This window comes from Quercus robur, chromosome 4, assembly GCF_932294415.1.
Source record: "Quercus robur chromosome 4, dhQueRobu3.1, whole genome shotgun sequence".
Lineage (NCBI taxonomy): Eukaryota > Viridiplantae > Streptophyta > Magnoliopsida > Fagales > Fagaceae > Quercus > Quercus robur.
Window position 1 is genome coordinate 75,023,134 of NC_065537.1, and position 18,635 is coordinate 75,041,768.

Consider the following 18,635-nt stretch of genomic DNA (forward strand, 5'->3'; position numbering starts at 1 on the left):
ATCAACTCCATTTTACCGAAATTAACAATTAAGGGAAAACGCCACTATGTTTATGGAATCCAAAGTTAATGATAAATAATCCTTGGTTTACTAAAAGATAAACGCACTATATATAGGACAAAAGGATCCATGTCCACATCAAAAAAAAAAAAAAAAGGATCCATGTCTCTTGTGTATGCTACACGTTTCACATGACAGCCAACTGTTTCTAACAACTATCTATGTGATAAATTGGAATTGACTGTCAATCACTCTTTAGTCTTTACATAGATCTATCAATTTTTTTCAACCACTCACAATCAACCACATAAAACAGTTGTAGGAAAGGGTGAGCAAAATGGTGTAGTCCTAGAATTATTGTTTGCAATGCAATTTCCATTATGTATGGTTTGTGGCTCTTTGAAGAAAGGCTAAATATTTTCATATTCTTATTTTACATTCACCATGTTACACAATATATATAATTGAAGTGCTGATGTACACATTTTAAATTACAAAAATGAGATGTCCACCTTTAAAACATGAAAATTTTTTGGATGTGAATTTTTTTTTTCCTGAGAGCCACCCTATCTCTAACTTAATCATGGATGGCAACTACTAGAATTTGTTTTATATATGGAGTTTTTGTTCAATAGCCACAACCAAGCAAGAAGCCAAAGATTCACCCATAAGGGAACCAGAGGTATGAAATAGACTTAAGTGGGCAAATATCAATTCACCTAATTACAAACAACAACCATAATTATCTTATTCTTTCGGATAACAACACTGGAATTGATTTTAAACTTTAAAGAAACATGGTTGTGGTGGCTTCCATGTGAGACTTAAGAGTAGTAGGAGCATCGAAAACAGTTCCACTCTTGGTTGTGGTCTACTTTTTGGAATATTGGGCCCTAAAATTGAAAATTTTAAAGGCCATAACGGTGAAGAGGCAAGTATGAAAAATAATAGTACTGCTTCTGAAAAATATTAAAACTATGCAAGAAGTAAAGAAATAAAGCCTCTACGATAGATTCAAACTATGCAAGAAAAAACATTATTTTTACAAAATTGTTTCCAATAAAAATTTAAAAAAAAAAAAAAAACTTTTAATCTTGCAATGACTATGCAAGAAAATATTTTTCATTTTGCAACGACTTATATTTTCATGTTATGGCAATATATCTATGCATCACTTGAATATAAGTTTTATATCATTTATTTGTATGAAATTGTTACCAATTTTTGTTTTTTAGATATATCTTTGGCGAAAACACCATTTTCATTCTTATATTTTGGTGCCACAGTCAATTTGGTCCCTGTTATTTTCAACTTACAGCTAATTTGATCCCTATTGTTAACTCAGAACGAAAAATGCCTATGTGGCTAACACTGTACAAAGTTGGCACACTTAAAGCTTATATGACTATAGTAAATCTATATATCTATATCTATATCTATATATCTATATAATAACTAATAGTCGAAACGTTTGACTTTTTGTTAACCGCGTCTCATTACACCACAATAATCGAAACGTTTGACTTTTTGTTGACCGCGTCTCATTACACCACATGGCTATATAAATTAACGACACATATGCAATTAAAACACAAAAAGTATAATTTTTCGTTTGGAGAACCGTTTCAGTACTATTTTCCTACTGCTGGTGTACAGTTGCATCATTCCGTTGGATAGTTATTAATTTAACACCGTTCCTTATAAATTTTCACTTTATATTTTCTTTAGACCCCAAAAAAAAAACAAGAATTCATTCTTCACCCTCTCTCTTTATCAGCAAACTTTTGGGGTTTGAACGCCATGTTCTGTTTTAGTATTTTGATTCAAGTTACTAAGCCAACAAATGTAGAAAGAGACTTTTGCAAAGAGTGCAAGGGTAGAAAGAGGCTTTTACCCTTTACAATGGGTAGTGTTGGAAAAGGTAATACAAAATTTAGAGTTTTTTTTTTTTTTTTTTTGAACAATATTTTCATTTAATTGTTATTATTGTATGCATTTGATAGTTTATGATTTTAAATCATCAAATGTAGATTTTTTTTTTTCCAACTTAGGAGATGTGGGTAGTTTTTTTGGGTTGATTATAGAATTTGAGAATTTGGGGATGATGAAATTGTCGGTGTTAAATGATTTGGTCGAATGGGTTGTTGGATTAGGATATGGTGCAGGGGTTGGATCAAATTAATAGAGCCGAAATATTTCATATGGGCACCTAATCCGGTACAGAAACACCTATGTTTTGTGCTGATTTAAAAATCGACCTACACTGGAAAACATATTGGATTTTCGCCGGAAATTTCATACCGGACATAAACCAGAAAAACAAAAAGGTTTTCAGATATAAAAATCTCTCTCTCCATTCTCTGTAACTTACTGAGTACCGACTAGCTCTTGCTCGCGTTGTCGTCATCATCAACATGTTTTCGTTGTAGTTGTCGCCACGCCACACCATGTTCCTTCTCCACCTTCTTCTTTCTTCTTCGGCTCCCACATATTATAAAAAATGTTTCTTTCTTTTGCTTCTTTTTCAATGTGTCTCTTGGTTTCTATTCAATCTTGCTTTTTAGTTTTTTGTGTGGTATGTAATCATTAATGCCACTGACAACCCCACCAACGTGAGCTTCATTTCAAAATCAAACTTCTTTTAATAAAAAAAATAAATTTCTCTTATCATTTTGTACTGACCGGCTGGCTGACACACGCAAAAAAGTTTAGAGCCACACAGTTTTCACAATTTTTTGCAACAATTACTTCTTGGTAAAATGTGATGGATGAAGTAAAAATAATGAGTTTATATGTTATTGATGATTAAATATTCATAATTTTTTGCATCAAAATTATGATAAAAAAATTATAGAATAATTTGTGATACTAAAACTACTCAACTACAAGTGAATATATTGTAAAATTATGTTATATATATTATACACAACGTCAAAATTGTCTTTGCTCATTGTTTTGTTTGTACTGATTCTTTGCCCTTAAAGTATGTGATTTTTTTTTCATAGCTTTTCTTTCTTTTGTATTTCATATTCTAATTTAATTTAATTTTTTGTTTACTTGATCTTTTTCATTTAGTAATTGAATGTTTCATATTGAGATTAGGGATTTTTGAGATTGGAATCCTAATGTGTAATTAAAAAAAAATGAAAAAAAAAATTGTTTAGATCTTCTTTTAAAAATTTATGGAAGTTACATTTGCAAAACATTTATATACATTTTAGAAAAAACAATTACTAAAAACTGTGCTCGCTTAACGTTGATCACAAAAGAGTTACAATATTGGCTGAATAGATTTTTTTTATGAACGAATAGTACTTAATTTATTATTTAGGTTTTTTCTAAAAATAATTTATTATGTAGGTTCAATTACTAAAATTTGTAATTACCTCTAAATATATTGTGCAATTATGATATGATGAATATTGTAAATAAAATACGATTAAATAATATTTTATACTCAAAATCTTTCCCATGGATTGCACGGTTTTGCAACTACTATATATACATTTGGATGACATCATGTTTTTCTAAACTTCATTTCTCTTTGTGGTGTATTGGCTGCTTTTTAGTTAGGACTCATCGAAGTTTGGTGAAAATTAAATTATGTGTCATTTTGGTTTAATTTATTTTTTGGCTTTTTAAAAATAAGATTTTAAAAAAAATTATTATTAGAACAAAGTGGATGTGAAATTAAAAAAACAAAAAAAGAACAAAGTGGACGTATTTAATAGAAAAATTAACACTATATTTTTTAAGATCTCAATTTTATAAGTTTCCTGTGCATCGCACGGATTAGCGACTAATAATAACTAATAACCGAAACGTTTGACTTTTTATTGACCGCTCCTCATTGCGCCACGTGGCTACATAAATTTATTCCACATTCACAATTAAAAATACCGAATAGTTGTATCTTTTCATTTTTCAATAAACACCTTTTCAGTTAGTAAACACTACCATTTAAAAAAAAAAAAAAAAACCCGAGAAGTTATGTCTTTTATTGAATTAACCGAACCGTTTCACTACAATTTTTGTTACAGTTGGTGGCTTGATTCGGTTTATTTAAAAAACCAAACCGTCGTATATATAAAAGAGTCTTACACGGGTAGTTATAAATTTTGCAAGTATCAAATTCCTTCCCAAAAAAAACACACTTTTTCTATCTCTCTATACGCTCTTCTTCCTCTCTCTCTCTCACCCTTTCTCTGTACTTCCCTCCATATAAATTTTGTCCTATCTGCAAAAGCACTCATAGCAAGACTTCACAATTTTTGACCAACAAAGTTCCAAACCAAGTCCAAAGGTTCACCGTAAGTCCAAAACTTCTTATTTTTATTTTGCAATTTTCTTATGATTGTATTTGTTTGGTGAGAAATTGAGGGAAAAGAGAAGGGAAAAAAGGGTTTTGGATCCTGGGAAAGAATGAGAAATCTGAGGGCACGAACGTTAAGATATGATAAAAACCTAAATAGTCGAAGGCTACGCCCCAGCCAATTCAGAAAACTGTATCAATCATCCTCTAGAGAAGGAGTAGAAGAAGAAGAAGAAGATGAGAGAACGGTCTCACCACCCTGTTACCTTGCGATTCAGAAAACCTGTTGAGCAATCTTCTTTTCGTCTTTCCTTTTTCACTGATTTTTTTCCTTTTTTTTTTTTTTTTGCCATTGATTTTCAGGATCAGGTACTAAGTTTTTGCCCTTCTGATTGATTTGTCATAATTCCAAAAATCCCCCTACAAAATTCTCTAAGCAGAAACCAATGGCTGTCTAATTGGGTATGTATTTCTTATTTGAATTGTGATTGTGGGAATTATTGTTGATTAAAGAGATTGGCAGTAAAGATTGGGTTTCTAGGGTCGTTTTTGAGAAAATTCAAATAAAATTTTTTGGTGTGTTTTGTTTGATTTGTTTCATGTGTTAACAATTAATGCTTTGGGATGTCATTAAACTTCAAACTAATTTTTTTTTTTTTTTTTTTTTGGTTTATGAATATGGATATAGGGAGCAAGGCAAAAGTGACGTAGTAAGAGTTGAGGCATTGTAACTTGCAAAGTCAGTTTGTGGATCATGGACTCATGGAGTGGCTAATGTAACAGATATAATATGAAAACATGGAATAATTTATGATATTTAAAACAGTGAGAACTATAAGTGGAAGAAAATTACAGCATTATGAAATAAAATAATATCAAATTGAGACAAACTACTCATAAGAATTAGGAATATTAGAAGGCACAGATTAATGCTGTGTGAGATCGTGGCATATTGTTTGTGAAATATGCATTCATAAGTGCCATAGCTACTTCTATGTTGCATTGTAAAGTTATCATCATTAGTTTGAGTTTGAACAATTTGTGTTTACTGTGTTTTAACTCAGTTTTATTTTCAGATAATAGGACTGTATTGGTTCTAAAGTGATGGTTTCACTCTAATATTTGATGAAATTTGTTTTTTTTTTTTTTTTTTTTAATCCTGGTATCATATTGTTTTTCTCATTGTTCAATCAAAATTCAAGATTTCAGTTTCAAGGTCATCAAAGTTGTTGGTCAACATACTGTACTCATGGGTCTATCTGTTGGGAACTAGATTGCTTGAAGGGATGAAACGATAAGTGTTTTTCCTTGAATCATCTTTTTGGGTTGCTTTGAATTAACTTATTTTTTAGGTCTTCTGTTGGTGTTGCATGACACATGTTTGATGAAATTCCTTTTAAATTTAATATGAGATCTTTTCATTCAACTTTTTCTTTTTTCCATCCTCATGTTGTGCTATCTGAGTAGCTATACCATGGTTGTAAAAAAGTTAAAATTTTAATGGAATCTATTAATTTGGTTATAATAGAAAACTTTCTTATAAAATTTTTTTAAATCTAAAATTTCATGTTCTTTTGGTGTTACATGAATTATGTTCGATGAATTATGCAATTTTTATCTATTCAAGATAATTACATCAAACTTAGGCATCTACATCCCATTGTGGATTTCCATAGCAGGTATGTAAGCGATTTTGCTGCTAACTTTGAGCTTTAATATTTTTGGACTTCAATGGGGACTGCTAGATGGAATCTAACATAAGTTTTCATTTTTAATGTTTTGAGGCATGAGGAGTACTTTTAGAATTGTGATCATGCACTTGAATTTATTGTCTATATGAAGAGGCAATTTACCCAATTCAATTTCTTAATGCTTTAGAATTTATGAAAAAGAAAATCTTAATGCTTTAATACTTTTGCCTTTTGTTGGATTCACAAAATCCTATTGATCACAGGCGTTGAATTTTTGTGTATAAGGTTTTCGTTGTAATCAATTTCTTGGCTTAGTTGGTTTGCAGCAGTTTTGTTGCTTTTGGGATTTATGCAAAACCAATCTTTTCTATCCTGGTTTTCACAGCTTCCTTAAAATATGTATTGTCATTATATGTCATTCTATTTATTTGTTTCTGCTGCAGTGGCAACAGAATGGCGGGAGGTGAATGTGGTGACAGATTACATTCTAAAGGCAATAACAGCAAATTGTTGAATTGATTATGAAATTGTTTAGAAATTATCATTATAGTTCACTTTTATTCATTTTCCACATTGTTTTAAGGTTTTGGGATTGGACGTCTGTGCAGATACTTTAGTTGGGAATCAAATGTTAAGGGGAATATCTGGAGGGCAAAGGAAACGAGTTACAACTGGTAAAGTCAAATTTGTATTTCATATATACAGAATCATATTCTCTCTACATCTGTATCAATAATATCTAATACTAAAATTATAGGTTAGATGTTGGTTGGACCATCTAAAGTGTTATTCATGGATGAAATATCTACTGGTTTGGATAGCTCAACAACTTTTCAGATTGTGAATTCAATCAAGCAATATTCAATGGAACTGCTGTCATCTCCCTCCTCCAGCCAACACCAGAGACTTATAATCTTTTCGATGACATTATTCTCATCTCTGATGGCCAGATTGTATACCAGGGTTCCCGTGAACAAGTGCTTATATTTTTTGAATCAATGGGCTTTAAATGTCCTGAGCGGAAAGGGGTGGCAGACTTCCTGCAAGAAGTGAGTTTGAATAAAGGTTTTTGTTTTGGTCTCATATATGCTATTATGCTAATAGTATTATTATCTTCTAAAGAGGTAAGCATTACAAGTAGAATCTCATATTTGGATTCATGTATAACCAATTTATAGGTGACTTCAAGGAAAGATCAGAAGCAGTATTGGGCACAAAAAGATGAGCCCTACAATTTTGTAACAGTCAAGGAATTTGCTGAGGCATTCCAATCTTTCCATGTGGGACGGAAACTCGGAGATGAATTTGCAACTCAGTTTGACAAGGCTAAAAGCCATCCAGCTGCTTTGACTACAAGAAAGTATGGTGTCAAAAAGGCAGAGCTGCTGAAAGCTTGCTTGTCAAGAGAATTCTTGCTCATGAATAGGAATTTGTTTGTCTACATCTTCAAGTTCATTCAAGTAAGATGAGCTTTATAGTATTTTTTAAAACTTTCTTTTCTATATCAAATTTCATTATACCCAAATCTGAGTAATATAAACTTTTTCTTTTGTTTTCTTCTTTTAGCTTACAATAATGGCAATGGTTGTTATGACAACTTTCCTACGGACTGATATGCACTGAAAGTCAGTAACTGATATCCATGACCGTTGCAAAGCTTCCTGTTTTCTTCAAGCAAAGGAAGCTCCTATTCTATCCTCCATGGGCATATTCTCTCCCTGCATGGATCATCAAGATTCCAATCACGTTTGTAGAAGTTGCTGTATGGGTATTCATCACTTACTATGTCATTGGCTTTGATCCAAGTGCTAGAAGGTAAAAGATAGAATAAATAAATAAAATCATGCTACTTTTTTGTCAACATACAAAGATATGTTTCACTTTTTCTTTTTTTCTTTTTCTATTTCAAATTATATATTTTCTCATGTTCATATTGCAGGTTTTTTAGGTAGTACCTTTTGCTTTTACTTCTTAACCAGATGGCTTCTGCATTATTTCGCTTTATTGGGGCAATTGGTAGGGGGGACCTGATTCTTGCCAACACATTTGGGTCATTTGCACTGGTCATGCTGTTTGCTTTGGGTGGCTTTGTCCTGTCAAGAGGTATAATTTAATAAGTGGCTTTTCTTTTATAATTGGGCAAAATATTTACTATTACTTCTTATTTGATTGTGTCCTCCCACAGAGAACATAAAGAAATGGTGGATATGGGGTTACTGGATGTAAACTACATGTCTAGCCTACTGTATTTGTTGCAGAATGCGATTTTGGGTTTTGGTCCATTTCTTGAAGACAGTGCATGGGGTTGTCTTGATCTAACTCATTGTAAAGGTCAAAACCTTAAGTTCATGAATTGCACTTCATAAGTCACAAAAAACAAAATATATTTTTAACATTGTCATAGAACTCACTCATTCATGGCTGATTATAATTTAAAATGCAGTTTCCTTCATACTGATGATCCATTATCAACACATGACCACATATACATGGCTGTGGAACTTGACTAATTGATAATGAATAAAGATCTCAAAAGTGGGTTTGGATTTTGGGTTTTGGTAGTGTTAACTTCTTTGCTTAATATATTTTTGCTTAATGGAATTCAATAGTTTGACAAGTGAAAGTTTCTTCATATGCCACATGTCCTAATTGTTCCAGTTCTTCAAGAGTTGACTTCCTTAAAAGTGAGTTTGTATTTTTGGTTTTGGTTTTGTGGTTTTTGTCATTTTTTTTAATACAACATTTCTTATTTAGTGTTTTTATCATTGCATGTTGAACATGAGAAATGAGATTATTGTAATTGCATATAATTTAAATATTGCAAAACTTTCCCATGCATCGCACGGATTAACGACTAATTTAAATTAATATTAAAACATTCCACATCACTGTATGAATGAAAAAAAAAAATTTAATTTCTTATTATCGAAAAACAAAAACAAAAATCTTAATTTTAAAGAAAGAAAACTTAATCCTTAACCTTAATCCTTATTCTATTTTATTTTTCTGTTCTTAATTTCTTATGCACTTATACATTCTTGACAACAAACTATGAATGAACCACCCAAATTTTGGATCTTTTTACTTCAACCTCACTAAATCACACTAGCTCAGCAAATCAAAACCCAAAAAAAAAGATCAAACCCACCTAATATAAACTAAACCAAGATCGAAGCGGACGAAATCAGCGTTACAAGTTGCTCCTCGCCGTTCACCGACAGTAGCCACCATTTTCTTGCTCTCTCCCTCTATTTCTACTTATTTTGGACTCATCCAACTCCGTAATGGAAGCCTTTGTCATTTCGCATGAGGATGTAGTCGTGGCTTACAGCCAAGATGACGCCGACGGCTGAGGCTTAGCCCAAGACGGTTGCGATAATGGGCATTGGGAGAGAGATGAGATGAGATCGGCTACTTGAGATGGATTTTGGGTTTGCCTTGTGCAGCGATGTAGTGAGATCATAGTCGTTGGAGAAGTAGTTGCCTTGAGCTGTGATGATGGATCTGGGCTTGTTTGTGTGTTTGTAGGGGTGGATATGGGTTTGGATGTAGTGGATTTGAAGTTTGGTGGTAGTGTTGGACTGTGGGTTGGTGGTAATTCAAGTTTGGTGGTTATGGATTGTGGTCGGGTGGTTCTGAACTGTTAGGCTTGGTGGTGGTGAATCAAATTGCAAGTATGCTGTTTAGCTACCAAGAAATTGCAAAGGAAGTATAAATGCTGATGTGACTTCTTTTTCCATCTAATAATTAAAAATGTTGATGTGGCTTCTTTTGCTATCTAATTGCTGATCGGGACCCTAAAATTTAAACACATCAGCATTGGACATGCTAACATTGCACACCATTAGATACATAAGCATTTTCTATTAGTGAGTTAACGATAAGGAATAAATTAATTGTAAGTTGAAAATAATATGAACTAAATTGACCGTAATCCTAAAATGTAGGGATTAAAATGGTGTTTTCGCCTATATCTTTTTCAATCTTGATAGAATAGATTTTTGATTTCGCAATGACTTATATTTTCATGGTATATGGAAATATGTCTACGCATCTCTTGGATATAAATTTTATATCATTTTGTAATTTTCTATGTGTGAGTAGTGTAATATTCATAGGGAATCATTTTGATCACATAACTTGAAGGAATTGGATGGTGCATAATTTTTGGTTTTGGATCCATATGAGCGACCCAAAATTTTGGGACTAATACTTTGTTATTAGAAGTACAAGCACACCTCATATAAAAAGTCTACAGGATATTTAAAACTGCTCCTAAAATAAATTTAAAGACATATAAGGAAATTTCATTTAGGCATTCTTTTAAAAAAAATTAATAAAATTCTTTTACAAAACTTAAACCTAAACTTTTCTCACTTCCCACTACATTCTTATCTCTCCTTCAAACAAAAAAAAAAAAAAAAAAAAAAAAAAAAAAAAAAAAAAAAAAAAAAAGAGATTCTATCATTTTTGAGACAATAAATCTAACATAATAAAAAATTTTGAGACACTATCCAAAACTTAAATCATCACTAAATTTATCATTTATCTCATATTATCTGATTTTATGATTTTTTTTTTTTAAGCAAAATTTAAATGACAAACCTCCCAAATTTTTAGCTTGTGGAAAAGTTCAAAGAAGACGAATTATTTTTCCTTGAATTTTGACCAATCCTAAAAAATGACAAAAACAAAGAATGACAGTAATTCAAAGAGGACGAATTACTTTTCCTTAAATTTTGACCAATCCTAAAAAATGACAAAAACAAATAATGACAGTAGTTCATAGGAAATTTATCAGGGAATTTGAACTTATAAGCTAAAAAAATTAAAATAAAATAGCTAAATTAAAGTCTTATTAGACATAGTCAAAAATAGGGTGATCCTTAGTATAGAAGTTTGTTTATGTATATATTGATAAATAGCATGTGGAATAGTATAAAGAAGATGAACAAATGCACATTTTAATGTGGAAGTATATATAGTAAGACTAGTTGATTAGGATAATAGTGAATACGTAATATGAGTCAGCATTCCCCTGGTTAAGGTATTTTATCATCTCATGGATTAAATGTAAGACCATCTGACTTAATATCAGATAAAATTCGATTAGTGCCACGCTGGTGTCACCCGATTGTCTTATCCTTTGTATGCCAGAATGATCTAGTTTGTCCTAGTCCTAGTTGACAGCAAAATCATTAATACGCCATTGCAGAAAAATTTACTACCAAAACCTTAGAAATTAACGTGACAATGAATAGTATTGCACTCACATCAACGTCATATTAAATAAATTATTATCATTATTATTGTTCTTCGTGTTTTATTTTAGAAACATTCATATTGTGTTTAAATGTTAACACGTTGGATTTCAAATCCAATATATTAAAATTTATAGTATTCCTAAGGTTGCATATTAGATGTGTCAAACTACCATGATATCGAATCTTAAAAAATCCAGTCACTAAGTACGACACATGCTATAGGGAATACAAAAAATAAGCAACTAGGAGTACGATTTCACACTTAATAATTTTTTACAATAATTGATAATATTTTTTGTAAGTTGTGATATGAGTTCACTAGTGTGTATAAATAAATAAATAAATAAATATATATATATATATATATATATATATTATTATCTATTATTAACAACTTGCCAATTCGTTATAAAATTTTTGAATGATAATTGTTATGAGTTTTATTGAAGCAACCGAAACCTAACCACGTGGTTTGACTTGAAGTCTGATTGTCCAAAGGCTTTGTTAATAGCAAAGTCAAGTGTGTAGCCCTAGTTTTCCCTTATAGCTTCTCAAGGATTACAACAAGACTAACTTAAAGAAAGCTAGGGCCATATTGGCAGAATGGAGCACATTAGTCTATTTTCAGGGAGAGAAAATTTTCACGGACATCCCATTGGGACCTAGGTATAATTATAGGAGGAGAAAGGATCCACGTCACTTATGTATGCTATATGTTCTATATGACAGCTAACTATTTCTAACAATTATCTATGTGGCTAATTGTGATAGATTGTCAGTCACTTTTACATAAATTTATCATCTTTTTTCTACCACTTATAATCAACTACGTAAAACATTTGTAGGAAAGGGTGGGCAAAATGGTTTGGTCCTAGAATTATTGTTTACAAAGCAATTTCCACGACATATGGTTTGTAGCTCTTTGAAAAATGGCTTAATATTTTCATATACTTATTTTACATTCACCATGATACACAATATCTATAATTGATGTGCTGATGTAAACATTTTAAAAATCAAAAAATGTGATGTCCATTTTTAAATCATGTAACTTGGATGTGAAATAATGAGTGTGAGGGAATTGTTACCCTATTTCTATTTTATTCCCCTAAGAACTACCCTATGTCTAACTTTAACATGGATGGCATCTACTAGAACTTTGTTCAATAGATAAGTTTTTGTTCAATAGCCACAATTAAGCGAGAAGCCAAAGATTCCCCATAAGGGAACTGGAGGGATGGAGTAGACTTGAGTGGTAAAATATCAACTAAAATATCCTTGTCTTGTCGAATAACAACATTGGAAATGACATATATTTTCATGTTGTGACCATATGTCTATGCATCACCTAAATATCAGTTTTATATCATTTATTTGCACGAAATTGTTTCCAATATTTTTTTTTAATTTTAAAATAAGTCTTTTTCAATCTTAATTAGAATAGATTTTTCATTTTGCAATGACTTATATTTTCATTGTATACGGCAATATGTCCACGCGTCTCTTGGAAATAAATTTTATACCATTTTGTTATTTATTTAAGTGCGAGTAGTATAATTTTTAGATTATGTAAGTGTGCGTTTGGAACAAACTGAAAATTTCAGCTTATTTTTATTATTATTCATACGTTTCATTGTACTTTTCGTTACTATTTATGAGTTTACTGTACTATTGAACTAATTTATTTTCTATTGTACAATGGAAAATAAGCTTAATTTTCCACTAACTTATTTTTAGCTTAATTTTCCATTGTTGCTCTCATTGAATAAAAGCCCTTTTGCGCAGGTATCTATGTGGAATACCATAGATGAGACCTAGTTTTTACCCTAAAGGGCTTTTATTCAATGAGAGCAACAACGTGTCTTCATACTCCAAGCCCGAAACTACTCAGCCATGGCACTTGAATGGAAGATGCCCAGAAGGAACCATTCCCATAGGAAGAACTAAAGAAGAAGATTTATTAAGGGCAAGCACTGTAGCAAATCATACATGGAAGGCAAAAATACAATAGCATCCCTAATGATAAGAATAACGAGAACCATGAGGTACAACTTAATTTTTAGCCAATATTATTAATTAATTTGAGCTTATTGGTATCTACTATAATTTGAACATTCACAACCTTTATTTTTATGGTTGAGTTTCTAGTATGGAACGCTTATAGAGGAAGGAGATACGTATTATGGAATGAATGCAGAAATAAACGTGTGGAATCCCCAAGTCCAGGAACAAAACGAGTTCAGCTTGGCGCATGAAAAACATCGAATTACTAATAATTTCTAATTTTTACAAAATTATTTATGTGGAGAAACAAGTCTACTGTGATATATTTCGAGATTACAGCACTAGACTCTTCACGTTTTGGACTGTACATGTTTCAATATTTGAATTCCCTGCCAGCACTACCATTTTTAAAAAATAAATAAATTGTTTCAAAATATTACAAACTGATTTGCATGGTATGTAAAATGAGGAAGGACAATGTAGATGGACACTGGTGGTTGCAACTTGGTAATTCGTATCTAATGGGATATTGGCCATCCTTCCTATTCTCGGTCCTCTCAAATATCGCTTCAATGGTTATGGATGAGAGGTGAGAAACAGAAACATTGGTGGGCAACGCCCCACAATACAAATGGGCAGTGGCCATGTCGCTGAAGAAGGCCCCAGCAGGGCTAGTTTCTTCCAAAATCTCAAAGTTATGGATGCTGAACAAATTCTCAGGGGACCCAGGGACAATCATGGAATCATCATCAATTGCTATAATCTCTTAAAAGGGGAAGACTTGTTTTATTATGGTGGTCCTGGTAGAAGAGAAGTAGAGATGAGATGAGATCGGCTACTAGAGATGGATTTTGGGTTTGCCTTGTGCAGCAATGTGGTGAGATCGTAGTCACTGGAGAAGTAGTTGCCTTGAGCGGTGGTGATGGATTTGGGTTTGTTTGTGTGTTTTGTGGGGGTGGATATGGGTTTGGTAGTGGTGGATTTGAAGTTTGGTGGTGGTGCTGGATTGTGGGTTGGTGGAAATTCGAGTTTGGTGGTTATGGGATTATGGTCAGTGGTGGATTTGAATTGTTAGGCAGGTGGTACTTTAGGATCAGTAGTGGTGAATCAAATTCCAAGTATGCTGTTTGGCTACCAAGAAATTTAAAATGAAAATACGTTTGGTTACTAAGAAATGGTAAGAAATTAAATAATAATAATAATAATAATAAAGAAAATGATAAATTTGGCAAAAGGATATATATATATATATATATGAATGCTAATGTGACTTCTTTTGCCATCTAATAATAATAAAAATGTTGATGTGGCTTCTTTTGCCATCTAATTGATGACGGGGACCCTTAAAATTTAAACACATCAGCATTAGACAAGCCAACATGTAGGGATTCCAAATTAACTGCTACCAAAATGTAGGGACAAAATTGAATATGACTCTAAAATGTAAGGACTAAAATGGTGTTTTGCCTATATCTTTTTCAATCTTGAAGGAATAGATTTTTCATTTCGCAATGACTTATATTTTCATGGTATATGGAATTATGTCTATGCATCTCTTGGATATAAATTTTATATCATTTTGTTATTTTCTATGTGTGAGTAGTTCAATTTTCATAGGGAATCCTTTTGATTATATATGTATGAATTGGATGTAGCATATTCTTTAGCTTTGAATCCATAGGAGCAACCCAAAATTTTGGGACGAAGACTTTGTTATCAGAAGTACAAGCACTCCTCATATAGAAAGTCTGCAGGATATTTAAAACTACTCCTAAAATAAATATAAAGACATATAAGGAAATTTTATTTACACATTTTTTTTTTAAATTAATAAAATTCTTTTACAAAATTTAAACCTAAACTTTTCTCACTTCCCACTACATTCTTATCTCTCCTTCAAAAGACAAAAAATGAGATTCTATAATTTTTGAGACACTAAGTCTTACATAACCAAAATTTTGGAGACACCATCCGAAGCATAAATCATTACTAAATTTCTCATTTATCTCATATTCTCTGATTTATGATTTTTTTAAAGCAAAATTTAATATAACAAACCTCCCGTATTTTTAGCTTGTGGAATAGTTCAAAGAGGACAAATTGTTTTTCCTTGAATCTTGACAAAAACAAAGAATGGCAGTAGTTTATAGGAAATTTAACCGGGAATTTGTACTTATAAGCGAAAAAATTTAAAGTAAAATAGCTAAATTAAAGTCTTATCTAGAAGTTTGTTAAAAATAAGGGTGATAGTTAGTTTAGAAGCTAGTTTGTTTATGTATATATTGACAAATAGCATGTGGAATAGAGGACGAACAAATGCACAATTTAATATTGTAAAAGGGGTGACGAAAGCTAGCTATTACTGCCACTTGATTCGAGTATTATCTAGTTACTCATGGCACCGCCTTGTGGAAGTGGGAGGAGGTGGATGAGGGCTGCAAAGTTAACCTTGTTATTGTTCTTTCTCGTTCCAATGTCATCAGTTGGAATGAGGAACACTAACACCATCTTTGATAAGAAAAAAAAATTAGAGATTCAGCGGCAATTGAAGCGCCTTAACAAGCCTGCTCTTAAAACCATCAAGGTTATTATTTTCTTCATATAATATGTTTGTGTCCTATATAGTATTTTCAGCTTTAGTCTTTGAAGAATAATTCACTTTTTTGGATTGTGGTGTCTCCATGACTCCCATGTACAATAGCAGTGTAATTTTATTACAACACTGAGAATTCAAACTAATATCTATGTGTGTGTGATGATAAAATGTATTTGATACAGAGCCCGGATGGAGATATAATTGATTGCGTAGATATCAAAAAGCAGCCAGCTTTTGATCATCCTTTGTTGAAAAATCACACAATTCAGGTGACTAGTTTAATTAACTAAATTTCTTTTGATATATTAATTTGATACTTATTGTATGCATGGTATGGGCTGGGTTTGCGTTGGTATCTATGTCGAATACCATAGATGAGACCTGGTTCTTACCCAGAAGAGTTTTTATTCAAAGAGAGCAACAACGTCTCTTCGAACTCCAAGCCCAAAATTACTCAGTCATGGCACTTGAATGGAAGATGCCCAGAAGGAACCATTCCCATAAGAAGAACTAAAGAAGAAGATTTATTAAGGGCAAGCTCTGTAGCTAATTATGGAAGGCAAAAATACAATAGCATCCCTAATGATGATAACAATGCGATCCATGAGGTACAACTTAACTTTTAACCAATAGTATTAATTGATTTGAGCTTATTGGTATCTACTATAATGAAGGACTCAAATTAACATTCACAACCTTTATTTTTATGGTTGAGTTTCTAGTATGCAACGCTTATAGAGGAAGGAGATACGTATTATGGAATGAATGCAGACATAAACGTGTGGAATCCCCATGTCCAGGAACAAAACGAGTTTAGCTTGGCTCAATTCTGGTTGGCAGCTGCTGATAATAATGGTGTAAACCGTGATACAATTGAAGGTGGCGTGATGGTATATATTATTTCATCTATCAGCTTTTCTTTTAGGCGCATGCAAAACATTGAATTACTAATAATTTCTAATTTTTACATAATTATTTGGGGAGAAACAGGTCTACCATGAGATGAACCAAGATTACCGCACTAGACTCTTCACGTTTTGGACTGTACGTGTTTCAATATTTGACTTCCCTGCCAGCACTAGCCATTTTTTTTTTTTCCTGAAAAGTGTCTTTATATATAAATAAATATATATATATATATATATATATATATATATATATTATCATGGCTGCAGAATAATGGATACCAAAGCGGTTGCTACAATCTGCAATGCCCTGGCTTTGTTCAAACCGACAACCGGCTTGCGTTTGGGGCAAGCCTCGAGCCTTATTCCGATTATGGCGGTGACCAAAGTTCAGTCAACTTCTTTGTCTTTAAGGTAGTACAATATTTCAATTTAATTAATTTATCAAATACTTCTAATTTTTGGATACACATATATGATCATATCATATGTTATTTCTTTTTTCTCGTGAAAAAAGTCATTGTAACAAATGTTTGAAATTCTTCTGGTTTTAGTTGTAACAGTGTACGTTTGAATATCCTTTTTCTCGTTTTTTTTTTTTTTTTTTTTTATATACATCTTTTTAAATTTTAAGGTTTCAATATTTTTTCTATACACAATTTATTTTTACCTAACTTATTTTTAAGACCGGAGAATTTAAGTGTCCATGTTGTTTTGCACAAAAAGCTTCATTTTTTTTTCCTCTTTCATTAGTCTTTATACCTTCATTTATCTTTCAAAATATTACAAACTAATTTGCATGGCATGTACAATGAGGTAGGACAATGTAGATGGACACTGGTGGTTGCAACTTGGTGATAATTTTATAATGGGATATTGGCCATCCTCCCTTTTCTCGATCCTGGCTAATAGCGCTACGAGTGTTACATGGGGAGGAGAGGTGATAAACGAACAGAGAGGTGGGCAGCACACCACAACACAAATGGGCAGTGGCCATTTTGCTGAAGAAGGGCCCAAGAGGGCTAGTTTCTTCCAAAATCTCAAAGTTATAGATCATGAAGTAGTTCTCAGGGGACCCAGGGACAATCGTAGAATCGTTACGCATCCCAATTGCTATAATCTGTTAAGAGGGGACGACTTCTTTTATTATGGTGGTCCTGGTAGAAGCCCCATTTGTCCATGATCATTTAAATTATTGTTCAAAATTAAGGAGAAAGAGAGAAAAATAAGAAGACGAGAATCATTTTCTTCTTCTCTTCATTTCACACCAAATGTACCTACAAGCCATGCGTGATTTGAAACTCTCTTTGATTCAATAATGAAAATAAATAGTTATTCTATGGGGTAGTAAAATTTTGAAATTATGTAATTTAATATGGTGGAAGTTAAGATTGCATGGTATAGTATATATACACAAGCTTTTCTCCATTCCAAACCAAGAAATCTCATCCTCTTCTCTATTTGTTCTATCTTCGCTTGTGTCATTTGAGAATATGTCTGTCTTCCATTATTTGTGGTGTATTAGTGTTTGGGAATGTGATTATGTAAAGGTCCACCAACTTCAAAAACATGGTATCAGGGCTAGTAGATTCATGGTGAGAATGACATTTTCCAACTAAATGGTATCATTTTAATTTTCATGAGTTACCAATTTTTGTTTTTAATAATTGAAAATCTAAATGAATTGAAGGTGTTACTCGAATCCCAACATGTATGGTAGATAGTGGTAACATGACCAAAAGAATGTCAGAGAGCTTGAGAATGTCCACTTTCATCACTTGCATCTCTTATTTATGAAAGTTCATCCTCCGAAATCTTTCTAGTTTTCAAGGATATCTATGAGTCAAGGGAGAATATAGATGA

The 18,635-nt window shown here is 32.1% G+C and overlaps 1 protein-coding gene and 2 long non-coding RNA genes across 4 annotated transcripts; all 3 read left to right on the forward strand.

Annotated features, from left to right (window-relative positions):
• The first annotated feature begins 4,134 nt into the window (after positions 1-4,134).
• On the forward strand, positions 4,135-6,496 carry LOC126723749 (uncharacterized). Its single transcript, XR_007654449.1, has 3 exons — positions 4,135-4,310; positions 4,676-4,774; positions 5,515-6,496. It is a non-coding gene; the product is annotated as an uncharacterized LOC126723749 (long non-coding RNA).
• A 97-nt stretch (positions 6,497-6,593) lies between these two features.
• Positions 6,594-8,552, forward strand: LOC126723748 (uncharacterized). Of its 2 annotated transcripts, XR_007654448.1 has the most exons (7): positions 6,594-6,677; positions 6,761-7,052; positions 7,182-7,463; positions 7,570-7,818; positions 7,943-8,106; positions 8,189-8,334; positions 8,447-8,552. It is a non-coding gene; the product is annotated as an uncharacterized LOC126723748 (long non-coding RNA). The 2 variants fall into 2 exon arrangements; XR_007654447.1 differs by having other exon boundaries at positions 8,189-8,552.
• A 5,544-nt stretch (positions 8,553-14,096) lies between these two features.
• LOC126722592 (uncharacterized) lies at positions 14,097-17,955 on the forward strand. The gene is made up of 6 exons (XM_050425739.1): positions 14,097-14,321; positions 16,050-16,136; positions 16,242-16,475; positions 16,590-16,757; positions 16,858-16,911; positions 17,593-17,955. Exons 1-6 carry the CDS (start codon positions 14,097-14,099, stop codon positions 17,953-17,955), a joined length of 1,131 nt encoding a protein of 376 aa, XP_050281696.1.
• The last annotated feature ends 680 nt before the right edge of the window (positions 17,956-18,635 follow it).